The 15918-nt window shown below is 35.8% G+C and overlaps 1 protein-coding gene across 1 annotated transcript in view; it reads right to left on the bottom strand.

The window, feature by feature from the left end:
* PDE7B (phosphodiesterase 7B) overlaps nucleotides 1-15715 on the bottom strand; it is a 288623-nt gene extending 272908 nt beyond the window's left edge. The window contains exon 1 of the mRNA XM_090279881.1: nucleotides 15590-15715. Coding sequence (XP_090136007.1) covers nucleotides 15590-15610 — 21 coding nt within the window. The 5' untranslated portion in view covers nucleotides 15611-15715. The remainder of the gene's footprint in view (nucleotides 1-15589) is intronic.
* Nucleotides 15716-15918: the final 203 nt, after the last annotated feature.

Below are 15918 nucleotides of genomic sequence, written 5' to 3'. Positions count from 1 at the left end.
TTTCAGTGACTTGGCTTGACCTAACATTTATAGCTACCTACTTATCTATCTATATCCATATTTATGTCTATTATATCTATATCTGTATCTGTAACTGTACCTGTCTATTTATGAGGACACACATGTGTATTCAACCTTGTGAGGCAGGGAAAACAGAATCATCTGATTATTTCTCTCAGGCAGATTGAGCCAGCATACTCAAGATATTGAAGCTACATTAAACAATGGAAAATATAAAATATTGAGGTAAAATTCAATTTCAATTAAGCATTTGTAAGAATTCACTTGGATCACATACTGAGCACAGCTGTGATACTGCCTGGGCAGCGTGGAGAGAGTCAGAGAAGCCACACCATATTACGGTACAATTCTGGGTATCTGCATCAGTGCCTACAAGTGATATTCTTTTAAAATTGTTTCTATATATTGAATTGTCAGACGATTCTCTTGATAAAATATAAGCACCAAAAGGGGTGAAAATCAAAATATTTAACCACTAGCTTGACCAGAGGCAAATGGTCAGTATGGCTAAGCCAACATCAGGCAGCGGAACAATGGCCCAGGTCAAGGTCAACGGTCAGAGAACCCTCAGCTATGAGGAATTTGAAACTCATCTTTGCTGGACTTAGCCTGAAACCCTAACTCAGGTAATGACATCAGATTTCTTTGGAGATGGCTGACATAATTTTAGGCCCTTTTCACAGTTAGAAAATAATTGAAGTCATCCTGCTTACTTTAGAACTCATGAATGAATTAAAGGTGAGCCAAAATTACTAGGTTTGTAAATTTTTAAAAATTTAAATCAGCTTAAAAATTCATCTATGGACTCCTCTGAGCATTTCTTTAAGAAGGAAACACTAAATATCTGTTGTGTTAAAAATAGATAACAATTCATGTAACTTTCTTTAAGAACTTGAGGAAGTGGCAATTAAAAAATGTGCATAACTGCTATTTAGTTACTAAATAGTTTGTAAAAACTCTTTGCTATTACTCAATAAGGTGCAAAAGCTAAAAATGTCTACTTAGTTTAAAAATGCACCTTAGGACCTTCTGGTCAAGATGGAGGTGTAGACAGACATGCTGTGTCTCCCTCCATAACTAAGAAGGAATATAACTACCTCAAAACTAGAGACAACCAGAAGTTCCAGAAAAATCAAGCTGCATGAAAGTACAACAAACAAAGATATAAAGAAGAAATACTCATCCAGACAGGTAGGAGGGGCAGAGCTGGGGCAGAAAGGATGCAGTGTGGTGGTGGCAGCAGTGGTGGCAGGGGCATGCCAGTGGAAAGCATAGTCACACATTTTAAAAAGTCAGGAGGGACACCTGGGGAGCATTCCCAGCTCCTCACCAGACTGCGCAGCCAGGGAAAATAAAGTCTCATTGCTTCTGACTGTGCAAACCAGTGGGGGCTGGGGCAGAGGCAGAAACTGCAGTTACTCAGCAGAGTCTGTTTGTTTAAAGGGCCCCCATGGTCCTAGAACATCCACTGACCCACCCACTCTGGGAACGATGGGCAGGGCAACAGCTGGAGGGGTGTCAGTCCCATACAGAAGTGGGAGAAGTGCTGGAAAGGGGGGCAAGTGCTGGGCTAGTGGCATTGTCCCTCTCAGAACCCTCCCGCACATACAGTGCCACAACGTGGTGAAACAGGTCACCTTGTACTGACGAGTCCCTAAGGCTCCGTCCCTTACAATGTAGGAGCGACAGCTCTGCTTAAGACACAGAGGCAAACAAACACAGGAGCCTGTCAAGATGAGGAGATAGAGAAGTATGGCCCAAAAAAGGGGGAACAGATCAAGGTTCCAATGGGAGAACTAAGCAATGAGGAGATAGCCAACCTAACAGATGAGGAGATAGCCAACCTAACAGACACAGAATTCTAAACACTGGTGATAAAGATGCTCACAGGCTTGACAGATATGGTTTAGTATGGCAAATGCATAAGGGAAGAAGTGAAGGCTATGCTAAATGAAATGAAGGAAAATCCACACAAAACCAATGGTGAAGGGAAGGAAACCAGGGTTCAAATCAATGATTTGGAACATAAGGTGAAAGAAAGCAGTCAACCAGTGCAGAATAAGGAAATAAGAATTGAAAAAAAATGAGGAGAGGCTTGGGAACCTCTGGGACAACTTTAAACATGCCAACATCCAAATCATGGGGGTGCCAGAAAGAGAAGAGGAAGAGCAAGAAATTGAAAAATAATGAGAAAAAATAATGGAGGAAAACTTCCCAAATTTTGTGAAGGAAATAGATGTACAAATCCAGGAAGAACGAAGAGTCCTGGGTGAGCTGGACCCAGAGGGGACCACACCAAAACACATCATGATTAAAATGCCAAAGGTGAAAGATAAAAAGAGAATCCTAAAAGCAGCAAGAGAGATATGGAAAGTTGCCTGCAAAGGGGTGCTTATAAGACTATCAGCTGACTTAGCAAAAGACACTTTGCAGGCAAGAAGGGACTGGCAAGCAGTATTCAATGTGATGAAAAGCAAGAACCTACAACCAAGATGACTCTATCCAGCAAAGCTATCATTTAGAATGGAAGGGCAGATGAAGTGCTTCCCAGACTAGGTAAAGCTAAAAGAGTTCATTATCACCAAGCCATTATTATATGAAATGTTAAAGGGACTTACTTAAGAAAAAGAAGATCGAAAGTATGAACACTAAAATGACAACAAACTCACAACTATCAACAACTGAATCTAAAAAATGAAAACAAAATCCACCTAAGCAAAGCATAATAGGAACAGAATCATAGGTATGGGGATTATTTGGAGGGTTATCAGTTGGGAGGGGGAAGAGGGAGAAATAGAGAAATGGTGCAGGGATTAAGAAGCATAATCGACTGGTACAAAATAGACAGAGGAAAGTTAAGAATACTATAGGAAAAGTTGAAGCCAAAGAACTTATATGCACAACCCATGGACATGAACTAAGAGGGGTGGGAATGCTGGAGGGAAGCAGGGTAGAGACAAGCAAAGAGGAAAAAAATTGGAACTACTGTAACAACATAATCAATAAAATATACTTAAAAAATGCATGGAGTAACACATAAAACTTAGTGTTTTGGCTTAAATATTAAGCCAAGATTATTTTAATACCTGTAAGGTATATTATCAATTGAAAATAGAAATATTTTATAAAACCACTTAATATGTTTTTAATTTAACATGCTTTAGTATATATTTAGTAATATATTTAAACATTATTTAGCACTGGTTCTTTTTAAATTCTAATTTTTAAATTTCTAGTTTGAAAAGAAAAAAGATCACAATATATGAAAACTAAAAATTAATAGAGCAGTATTATCAAACACATTTTTCTTAACTATTTAATATTTCTCCTCTAAAAATATATGTTGAAGCTTCTTGTATATTGTTCATAAGTAGTAATTAGACTCTAAGTTAAAGACAGCCTATCTTGCATTTATTATCTAAGACTTCATGTTCATCTGTGTTTCAAAGATACCCCAGCACCAAAAAAACCTGAATAAAGTATTAAGAAAACAAAAAACCACAAGAAAGCCACACAATTTCCAGAGGCAACAGATAAATACAGAAGATCAAAAACCTGGTTTTACATAACTAGACCAGAATTTGACTATAGCATAGCTCAGCTTATGACCAGGTGTATTTTGTTTACACCTACATAAAATACATGTAATTAATTTTTCTCATTTCAAACGACACAGTTACTATATTGAAAATAAAAAATCTTTGAGTGTCTACCACACACAGAGACTACCATTTTCATTCAGAGACATTAGATTTGCTTGTATGGAACTATATACTGTGAAGCAATGTGGAAAGTTGCTAACAGCTCATCATAGCTAATATATATTAGCTACTGTATAAGACAATGTTAGCTTCCATGCAGAAAAGCTATTTATCAAGAATCAAATGATACATTCCAGTAGCTATCCTAATGTGAGGTGCAAATGAAAATTTGTTTATTTCAAGTAGTTCTTTTGACTCAAGATTTCTTTATGTATTAGCAATCTCCAAAATGATACTGTTTGTTAAAGTACTATTGGCAAATAATAATTACAAAATAAGTAATTATACTGATGACATCGTAATTATTTTTTAAATTTTACACAATGGTTATAATGGCCAGAGTGATATATGAAAGGTGAACATATATTTATTTTTATCTACCTATTACATGATTTTGATAAATACAACTTCCCTTTTTTAAGTTTATTTCAGATATAAAAGACAAAGTGAAAAAAACGAGAATTTACTTTTGGTGCATACTAGAGGTTTTTAATCCCATATATGTTATTATTAATACTTTTCTCCCTTTTTCTCTTTTCACATCTCTTAAAAAATGCAATGAAAGAAAAAATAGAGAGTTGTATAGTACTTATTAAATGTTAGTCACTGTTTTAAGCACATCATATACATTCATATTTTGTGTTGACAAAATCAGACTAAAACAATTAGGATTATTATTACCACTGGCAATATAGCAGAAGCAAATATAAATCCTATCTGGAGAAAGACAATACCACACTAAGCCTCAAGCTACTTCCGTATTTTTTATGTGCAATGTCTATTGTTCCATCAAAAGTAACCAGGTGTCATGAGAAAAAAACAAAAATGTACAAACACATGAGGCTAAATAACATGTTACTAAACAATGAACGGATTAACAATGAGATCAAGGAGGATATCAAAAGATACCTTGAAACAGATGAAAATGAGAACACAACAACCAAAAATTTATGGGACACATCGAAAGCAGTCCTAAGAAGGAAATTCATAGTATTACAGGCCTATCTCAAGAAACAAACAAACAAAAATCTCAAACAATCTAACTTTACATTTAAAGGAAGTAGGTTGCAGGTTCAATCCCTGGTCAGGACACATACAGGAGGCATCCGATAGATGTTTCTCTCTCACATCAATGTTTCTCTCTCTCTCTCTCCCTGTCTGTCCCCTTTCCTCCCACTCTAAGATCAATAAACATATCCTTGTGTGATGATTAAAAAGAAGAAAGAGAGGGGACCCAATTAAATAAAATCAGAATGAAAGAGGAGAGGTAACAACTGACACCACAGAAATACAAAGAATTATCAGGAAATATTATGAAAAAGATATGCCAACAAATTGGAAAATATCAACAAAATGGATAAATTTTGAGAAAAATACAAAAGTTTTGGACTGGATGTCTTCACAGGTGAATTTTACCAAACATTCAAAGAAGAACTAACACCTGTCCTTTTAAATTATTGCGAAAAAAAAATCAAGAGGACAGAAGACTCCTAAGCTCATTTTACGAGGCCAGGGTTTTCCTAATTTCCAAACCAGACACTCTAAAGGAAGAAAATTATAGGCCAATATTCCTGATGAACATAGATGCTAAAATCCTCAACAAAATATTAGAAAACAGAATCCAGTAATAAAAGATCATACACCATGATCAAGTGGGATTTATTCCAGTGAAGCAAGGTTGGTATGATATCTGTAAATCAATTAACATAATACACCCCATAAACAAATTGAAGGGTGAAAATCGTATGATTACATCAATACATGCAGAAAAACCTTTGACAAAATCCTGCACCCATTTGTGAAAAAATCTTTCAGCACAGTAGAAGTAGAGGGAACATACCTTAACACAATAAAGGCCATATATGACAAAACTATAGCCAACATCATACTCAATGGGCAAAAACTAAAAGTGTTTCTCTTAAGATCAGAAACAAGACAGGGATGTCCACTTTCACCACTCTCATTAAACATAGTGCTGGAAGTCCTAGCTACAACAATCAGGCAAGAAGAAGAAATAAAAGCCATCCAAACTGGGTAGAAAGAATTAAAACTCATTATTTGCAGATGACATGATACTGTATGTATATGTATAGAGAACCCTACAGATTCCTCCAGAAAACTACTGGAACTGATAAATGAATTCAGTAAAGTAGCACATTACAAAATAAATATTCCAAAATCAGCTGTTTTCTATACACCAATAATGAACTATCAGAAAAAGAAACTAGGAAAACAATCCATTTTGCAATCTCATCAGAAAAATAAAATACCTTGGAACAAATTTAACCAAAGATTAAGAGACCTGTACTTGGAAAGTTATGACACTGATGAAAGAAACTGAAGAAGATACAAATAAGTGGAAGTGTATACTGTGTTCATGAACAGGAAGAATTAACATCATTTAAAATGTTCATACCACCTACAGCAATCTATAGATTCAATGCAATTTCTATCAAGATGCCAATGGCATATTTCACTGAACTGAAACAAATATTCCTAAAATATATATGAAAACATAAAAGACTCTGAATAGCCACAACAACCTTGAGAAAGAACAAATTTGGAGGAATCGTGCTACCTGATATCAAACTATACTATAAGGCGTAGTAATAAAAACACATGGTACTGGCATAAAAACAGACATGTACATCAATGAAACAGAACAGATAGCCCAGAAATAAACCCACACCGTCAATTAATATTTGACAAAAGAAGCAAGAGCATACAATGGGGATAAAGACAGTCTGTTCAATAAATGGTGCTGGGAAAATTGAACAGATACATGCCAAAAATAAAACTAGACCACCTTCTTACACCATACACAAGAATAAACTCAAAATACACTAAAGACTTAAATGTAAGACACAAAACCATAAAAATTCTAGAAGAAAGCATAGGCAGTAAATCTCGAACATTTCTCATAGCAATATTTTATCTGATGTGTTTCCTTGGACAAGGGAAACAGAAGAAAAAATAAACAAATGGGACTATATCAAACAAAAAATTTTTATTATTTTATTTTATTTTAAAAATATTTTACTTATTTCTTTTTAGAGGGGAAAGGAGACAGAGAAAGAGGAAGAGAAACATCGGTGCGTAGCGTGCGAGAGAAACATCAGCGCGTGGTGTGCAAGAGAAACATCGCTCAGTTGGCTCTCATACGCCCCCAACTGGGGATTCAGGCATGTGCCCTGACCGGGAATCGAACTGGCAACCTTTCAGTCTGCAGGCCAGCGCTCAATCCACTGAGCCACACCAGCCAGGTCCAGTACATGGATTTATATAAATTCTCCCAGAGTGGAACTTTGATAAGATTGTTACCAGGAAAGATAATTTTATGCTAACCTTTATTAATCAACATAGTTTCAAAATCCTAAAAAATATTAACGATCCAGAAGCAAAGTAATGAGTGATTTAAAAATATCATGACCAAATTGGGATTAGTCAGGACTTCAAGTTTAACATTGTAAAATCAATCACCGCTACAAGAGAATTAGAGAAAAATCATGATGAATATCAGAAAGAACACATGATGAATCAAATATTCACTCATGTTAAAAACTCTTACCAAACTAAGAATAAAACTTCCAAATATTATAGTGAATATAATACTGAATGGTAAAATGTTGAGAGCTTTCCTTCTGAGACGGAAAACCGTACAGTGTAACCCACTATTACCTCTTCAAATCGGCACTGATACCCTTAGCCAGTACAAAAAGACAAAGTCATCCGTACTGAAAAAGAACATATGTAACTGCCACTATTCTTGGATAGCATGATTACCTATGTAGAAAATAAAAAAAGATTCTATAGGTAAAATATTAGAATTCATAAATGATTTTAGCAAGGTTCCTAACAACAAATCAATTTACAAAAAATTGTTTTTCTGTGTATCACTACCAAAAGTTAAAATTGATCCAAATAGATGCCCCTCAGAATAGCAAAAAACATAGAGTGCTTAATAATATATCTAGCAAGAAATGTGTAAGATGGCAACGAGGCAAGCTAGAAGATATTAGTGAGAGAAATTAACAAAAACCTAACATAAGCCACAATAAGCTATCACTACACACCTACCAGAAATGCTAATATCTAAGGTTAATTGCTGGTGGAGTGTACATTATTTTAACCACTTTGAGCAATTTTGAATTTTCTACTAAAGTTGAACATAAACATTCCCTGTGGCCCAGCAGTTTATTCCGAGGTATACCCTCAACAGAAATATACCTACATCTGTACCAAAAAACAGGTACAAGAATACTCAGGGCAGCATTATTCATAATATTAAAAACTAGACACAATTCAAATGTTTTTTCCACAGTAGAATGGGCGAGTAAATCGTTGCATGTTTAAATAATTAAACACTAAGTAATAATAAAAAGAATATACAGCCATACCTCGGTACTCATTGTCTTCAGACCCGGTCAAACCCTGTCCTCAGCGTTTGCGATCAGCAAAAAATGTTTCAGTACTGGGCGCTTGCTCGGGACTTGTCGCGCCTGCTTTAACTTGTCTGAGTCGCCGCCCCTCAAGAGAAAATGCTTCCTCATTGGCTGGTTTCGACAGTCGTCACGAATTCCAGAACGAATTAACGAATGAATACCAAGGTACCACTGTACTGCCTTGTGCAACAACCTAATGAGTCTAATGATGTAATGGTGAGTGAAGGAACGGAGGAGGTATGCTGGGATTTCAGTGGTGGCAATAATGTAATAACAGTATTTTTTTGTCTTGGGTAACAGCTACATAGAGATTCACTTACAATAAGTGAACCATTCTGTACAATTGTATATTGGGTATTTTTGTGTGTGTGTGCTATAGTTTAATACATACAGTTAAAATAAATTTAAAAACTGTATTTCACTTAAATGTTTAAAGCACCCAACACTATACAAAATATAGTTACAACTCTATGAAATAATTTTTGTAATTTGTAAGCAAAGACTACTAGATGATGCACACACAGTGTTTACTATCTTTCATACACAGTTCTAAGCACTTTACAAATAAAACTCATTTGACCTTCTCAACAGTCTTATGAGGGAGATACTATAAGCACCTTCATCTTATAAATAAGCAGAGTGAGCCCCAGAAAGATTAAGCAACTTGCTTAGGATCATAGAGCAGTTAAGTGAACCACAATGAAGAGTGCCAGATTCTACAGTGTTCACCATTACACCCTTCTGCCTCTTCAGAGCAAAACTTCAGTTTAAAGAGTCAGATTTATCCACGGTAAACGCATTTAAAAGGAAATACTGTTGTTCCTCTGTATATTGGAACCTCCTGTGTACACATATCAACTAGATTGCTTTAACATTTTGAAGTTGATATTTTTATATTTTATATAAAAAATTAAAAATGTAGCCCTGGCTGGTGTGGCTCAGTGAATTGAGCAATGGCCTGCGAACTAAAAGGTCGCCAGTTAAATTTCCAGTCAGGACACATGCCTGGTTTGCAGGCCAGATCCCCAGCTGGGGGCGCGCAAGAGCCTACTGATTGATGTTTCTCTCTTTCTTCTTCCATTTTCCTCCCTTTAAAAGCAAGTAAATAAATAATCTGAAAATAAAAGGAAATATTTTTTCTAACTCATGTTTAGAGTAATTAAATATGAATTCTAACACAATGCATTTTAAACACAAAAACAAAAAAATGTTAAAAACCTGGGATTAAATACCAATTTTTTTCTTTTTTATTATTATTTTTATTGGTACTCTATTACCATTGTCCCAATTTTTCCCCTTTGCCCTCCTCAGGCCCCACCCCCACCCCTGCTCCCACAGTCAATTCCCACACTGTTGTCCACATCCATGGGCCATTCATACATGAATACCAGTTCTAATAACCTCTATAAGGCGCAATTTCCTTGCCATTCAAATGGGCATAATGTGTCTTTTCCAATCAGGAAAGCTCTGAGAATGAAGTGACTTGATATTTGTGCTATGCTCTAAGTAACTAATTACATCTAAAACCAGTCCATCTGTGCAGTAAGTAAATCCTAGAAATTTTAGAAAGGAAAGATACCTCACTTTATATATACATTTTACAGACTTGAAGGTGAAAAATGCTACATAACTTGGTGAAAGTATTACTCGTAGTAAGACTAACATGGGAAACTTGAATTTGGGGCTTTTGCCTACAAGTTCATTGCTCCTTCAAAAGTGCGTTCAAGAATGCATCTGATTTATTTTAAATAGGCTATGTTCTCAAACTTACTTTTTTTTTTTTTTTTTTTTTTGACGTGAATACCACATAAAAGGCTTGCATATAGATTGGTCTTCAAGTCTAAGAAGGACCCTGCCCCAGTCTCTCTCTTACGCACCCATACATGGTAACCTGAGAGCAAAGCATTAACGAAAAAGAGGACAATATTTCTCAATTATTTTATTTATAAGCCATTGCTTTATTTGTAAATGACTAATGACTTTTGGATAATTAAAAGAGATTTATAAAGAAAAGTAGAATGTTAGTTCTGGTCATTCAAAACTGCTATTTCACAAATTCCTCTGTTTTATCTTTACCCCCTTTGTTTTATTTTAACTTAAAGATTAGTCTTTACTCCAAACACAATAATAAAGGTCTAGAAAAATATAAAATAAAAATTACTAGGTAACTAAAACGACTACGATGTTTTCCAAATCAAACTACAAACCAAATTGAAAACAGTTTTCATTTAATTGAAAAAGCAAGAATACTAGTCTCAAAGACATGGAAAAATACCATATTTCGATTACACGGAAAACACTTTTTTAAAAAAAATGTAATGACCTTTTCTAAATCAAGGCATTCTTTAGAGCTCTGTATTACTGTAGCATCCTCTTTTATGAAAATGCGTCTACACTTTTGTGAATGACTGAGTTCTTTCATCTGACTGGACACAGCTGGCAAGTGGTATAATGAGAAGGGGAAATGAAAGTCGTTTTCCCCCCTTCTAAAAAACCAAGGAATGAATAAACCATATCAAAATGAAGCATTGGTTGCCTGTATTACCGCACAACTACACATCTTAATACAAATAGTGTTTCCTACTGTTTTGTGAATAACTGATAGCACAGTACATTTTAATCCTGAAAGTCTATCTGTGAGGTGTGGTTTCCCTGGGCACTATTTGGATAATTAAAAATTTTGCATATTTAATTAATTAAAAATTAAATCAAACTGACCAATTCTTAAGCCGAAAACATAGTTAAAAAGTTCTAACCAATAAGATATGTACATTCCGTTTATGGAGAAAGGTCTCTATTAGTTGGGCATAAAACAGGCCCAAAGTTGCCTTAGACACATATAAAAACTGAAAGGAACTTTGAGCTTGATTAAATCCCTCATTTTGTGCATGAAAACATATGTTTTTACTTTTTCTCTAAAGACACCAGAATTGGAGTTGAGAAGATAAGTGAAATAATATAGAAAATCTAGGACAGTGATTGGCACTGAAGAAGAAGACCCTGTGTAATACTCAAGACCCCAGAAACAATGAACACAGGGATGTCCCTTTACTGTCTAAAGGAAGTGCCAGCACCATGGAGGAAGAAGCACGTCAGCCTTCCCAGAGAGAAATGGGGCAAGAATAGGTGACCTTTGCTGGGGCGCAAGAGTTCCTCTGGGGAGAAATTCCCCCAAACTCAGGGCCTTGTTTAGTTTTTGTTTGGAAATGAGAGTATTATGGAGGTAGAATTATGTAAATTTGGACACCTGGGTAAAGGCAAACTATGAAGGAAAGTGGTGGAAATAAAGAATGGAAGAGGATGCTGAATAAAAACAAATTAATGCAATATGTCACCATTAATCTTGCCAGGGAAAAGCACAGAAATTGGAAAGGAGAAAGGCATCTTAGAAGTATGCGAACAGTATTTATATTAAAGGTAAGGGAACGGAGGGCTCCGAAGTTTAAGAAATTTGCCTTAATTCACACAGGGCGTCTCTGGAAGTTCTGAGCCATTCTGTGAGGTTTCCTGACATTGAGGGTATTTTCCAGGACACCACCTGGAATCAGTGTTCAAGCCTGTCACAGCTGTGAACCTCGCTAGCTTGTACCCAATGGCTGCTTGCAGATGGGACTGCTGTCAGAGTTTTTGAAGGACTCCTGCTTTTTACAATTCCGAGTGGTTTCAAGTTCTCTGTTTTAATTCACCATGCCTGTACAGTGTCTTAATCAACTGGCGAGAAAACTTTTGCTCTCCTTACTGTTATATTTGTTAAGGACACGATGACAAATATATTATTTCAGAAAAATAACAATGTCTTCAATTGATAATATTAAAGATCACAATAATAGAAATAAGAATATATATAGATATAAATATTATTTTTCTTGAACTTCAATTTGTATAGTCACCTCTTTCGTTTCATTTTATTTCTTCATCACTACATCACTCCCAAACTCTTTTTTGTTCTTCCTTTTCTCTGCACAGACTCCACTATTTGTTTATATGTTCAACTAGAATATATGTTTTCTAAAGACACAAACCATTGTTTACTTCTCTATTCTATTCACTTCACCTCAATAGGCACAGCTCTTGACATGTTGAAAGCATGCAATCATGTTTTTTGAATAAAGGTTTGACATTTGCACATTTATTTATACATGGAATTTTTAAAGAACTCCAGGCTGAAAGTAAGAATACCATAAAAATTTTTACATAAAAAGGATTGTTGGAAATAACCCAATACAACCGGTTTCTTTTATAGATGATGAAACTGAGGTCAAGAGTAAGTAAGTGGCTCAGTCACCCAACTAGTGAGAGCCTGAATGAAAATGTCTCCCTTGTCCTTGGTCTCTGATGGCTGTGCTCTTTAGTGCAGGGCCTGCAGTTCCTCTCTAAGTACACATTAAATCATTTAGATACCTACATGATTCTGGGGAAAGTGTAAAGGGCTTGATGACACACTAGTATGTGGACACATTTCACTCTTTGCATTTAAATCTCTAACACTACTTGGTACATAGTAGATATTCAGTCAGTTTGGGTTTTTCATCCATTTTCCCCTTCTCACTGCCAAATTTCCTTATCAACCACTTTAAAGACTGCTAATCTACCAAGTACACAACATCTCTAGAATCAAAGTTAGCATGTTGATAAAGACACCTGGGATGCTTGTAGAAGCCACTGGTGCTGACCCCAAGGCTGTTTCCATACAATAGACGGAAGTGCTCCCCACAGTGCATTCTTAGGTAAAATGGGGAAACCACCATAAGGAGGCACTGAGAGAGAGGGTCCCATCACATTTTCAAAAGCCAAATCCCTTCTTCCTCAGCTCAGTATGTCTCTCAGAAGAGAGATTCCTACTTGTCTGTAGACCTCTTGGGATATATGAGCTAAATCCATAGGACGACAGATTCTTTGAAAAAGAATTTCTGTACATTGAGGGTCTCTCAGTAAGTTACTCCTCAAAAGTCATTGTGACTTAGCATACTTGTTAGCTTGTACATTTAGATGTTCTGAAGTCTATTCTGATTCTTAATTTTGACAGTTCTCTTTAATATAATAAAGTCCTTTTAGTCTTGCTTGGGATTAATTTACCACTTAATAAATTTCTTCCAACACTATGTTCTGCGAGTCAACAAGCAACTCCCCTGTGATTTGAGCCTGGCTAAGAACAAACCAGACTTTAGAAAATTAATTACTGGACAGAAGCATTTTTCAAATGGTACATTCCCACTTTGAGGAAACTTGGTCATTGTACTTTTGTGTCTGTTTGGAGCAAGATATCTTGTGGCTGAAAATAACATAGGTCAACATTGGGAATGCTCTCCTCCTCTGTACCATTGATATGTGGATGCCTAGTTTATACTTTAGGCTGGGCTAACATTAAAAACATTTTTCAAAGACAATTGAAAATGCCATATTTGATTCAATAATTTACCCTATACGAAGGATAGTAAATTCTCAGCAAACATTGTAATGAGGTATTTACTGAGAACTGACCATGGGTAGCTTTGTGCTGAGCACCATTTAAGGCATTAAAAGATATACTGGTGCAATTATTTTCCCTAAGTTATATCTGTTCCTGATACAGTTTGGATTTTTCTACCCTTGCCTTAAGTAATTTAATTCAAAAGAGAGTTTCTCTCAGTTAATTTGCTGGCCTATAGTCAGCAGTGATTTTTGTCTCATGTTGTTCAGCTGAGCCAGTGCACTCTGAAATGGGACAGCTTACAGTGTCAGGTAAATATCCTTGTAAAGAGGGTACAGGCTTTGGAATTGTAACTAGTTAACTTTGGGCTTCCACTAGAGACAAAAAGCAACTTTATTTTATTAGAGAAAATGTCAATCAAGACTTGACTACTGACACCCGTCTTTGTTTCACCAGCCAGTAATAAAAGATAAAGTAGAGGAAATGGAGGAGCTGCAGTTAGGCATTTGCAACACACAAAGTCCTTGTTTTCCCACTAGGCGCTGCATAAAAGCAATTGTCCATTCACAGCACATCCTCTGCATTTCAGAGCTAATATTTTTGCAGCTCTTAATTTGGTACATTACAGTCTTATGTGGTTAATGTTGTTAACCCTTTGAAATGTACTGTGCATTTGATACCTTGCTTGATATGACTGCTAACATGACCCAGTTTTAAAAATTTCTGTTTCTCAATGTTGAGAATAGGAACCTTAAAAAAAAAAAAATCAAGTGACAAATTTCGGAAACAGAGTAATGGTTTCACATAATCCTGTCTTACTTGCTATTGCATAACTTTGAGAAGGGTAATAAGGAAATCCATGTTAACCATATATTACTTGAATTGCTTTTGCAAAAATTGACCCTGGGTAGGAATGTTTTTTAGCAGGGGTTCCCCTCGACACATAATAATAACGTGCTATTGAAAACAACATTAGCTCTATGTTTCATTGCGCTGCTTCCTGCAGCATTTAGTGTGTTTATTGTATATAAATGCATATATGCCTGCCTTCCAGTGCATAGAGATTTACTCTAATGTTTTAATAGTCAGTCTGGCTACAGCGCATGCATCTATAAATGATTAAAAAGTCCCCAAGCGCAATCACTTAAAGTCCCTAATTAAATATCTCACTCTGATTTCAACTGTTGTAGAGAAAAAGATAATCAACAAATCTGTCATGCTAATAAAGAAGTTTTTATTTTCCTTTGTAAATAATCAGTCCTGAATCATTGATCATATAACTCGGTGCCTGCATCTCCACTATTGACTTCTAATTCAGAACATTTTTTTTTAATGCAACAAGGTGGTAAAGTGCATTTTCCTCAAGAATTCATTTTTCTGGCGCATCTTCTATAGATTTTTCTACCTTCAGTCTCATTACCAGCTTCTTTCTCTCTTCCTACTAATTTCATCTTGAAGACTGCTATCAACCAACACGACAAACTCAAGAAAAACACTGATTTGCTTTTTCCTGTTCTGCAAACCCCACTAATCTCTTTACCAATATTTTCCAGTAATGTCCCACCAAAAAGAAAAAATGACCCAACTCTAAGATTTACATGGGAAAAGAAATATTGCATTCATTAAAAAAAAAAAAAAAGAATAGAAAGGAAAGGAAAGAAAAGAAAAGAAAAAGAGAAGCAGCCCTCCTCAGTGGGGACTCAAAGTACAGTGAAAATGCCTGAGTCTGTCATTAAGCTGGTTGGAATGAAACAGTTAATTCAGGGTAAGTGATATTGTTTAGTCAGTTCGCCTAGAAAAGGGAAGGAAATTCAAAAGCTGATTATTGTAGTAACAATCACAGACCAAAAAAAATATATATGTACAGGTTCACTTTAAATAAACTCCTGCCATCTCTCTGTGATTCTGCTCTCTCAAAGAAAAATGAGCTTGCCGCTTAAATTTGTTGTACCTACCTCAACCATTAAACAAGACATTTAACCATAGTGGCAGTTCTGTGACCTTTGAATGCCGTGAAATCGCTGAGCAGTGCTGCTTGTTCATGAAGACTTGTGCTGCAGAATCCAGCAACTTCATCCACGATTAGGAATATAATTAAGTAAAAAAAAAAAAAAAAAGAAAGAAAGAAAGAAAGAAAAGAAAAGAAAAAAACACACAGAGAGATCCACAGAGAGGTGGAAGGAGAGATACTTTTCTCCCAGACAAGTGCTGGGACACAGCCGAGCCTGCAGCAGTGCCAGACCCACCGACTTGCTGGGGGAGCAGGCAGCCGGCCTGCAAGGCT

Source organism: Furipterus horrens, unplaced genomic scaffold (assembly GCF_987537825.1).
Source record: "Furipterus horrens unplaced genomic scaffold, mFurHor1.1.pri manual_scaffold_6, whole genome shotgun sequence".
In the NCBI taxonomy this organism is placed as follows: Eukaryota; Metazoa; Chordata; class Mammalia; order Chiroptera; family Furipteridae; genus Furipterus; species Furipterus horrens.
This window is presented reverse-complemented; position numbering and strand designations above follow the sequence as displayed.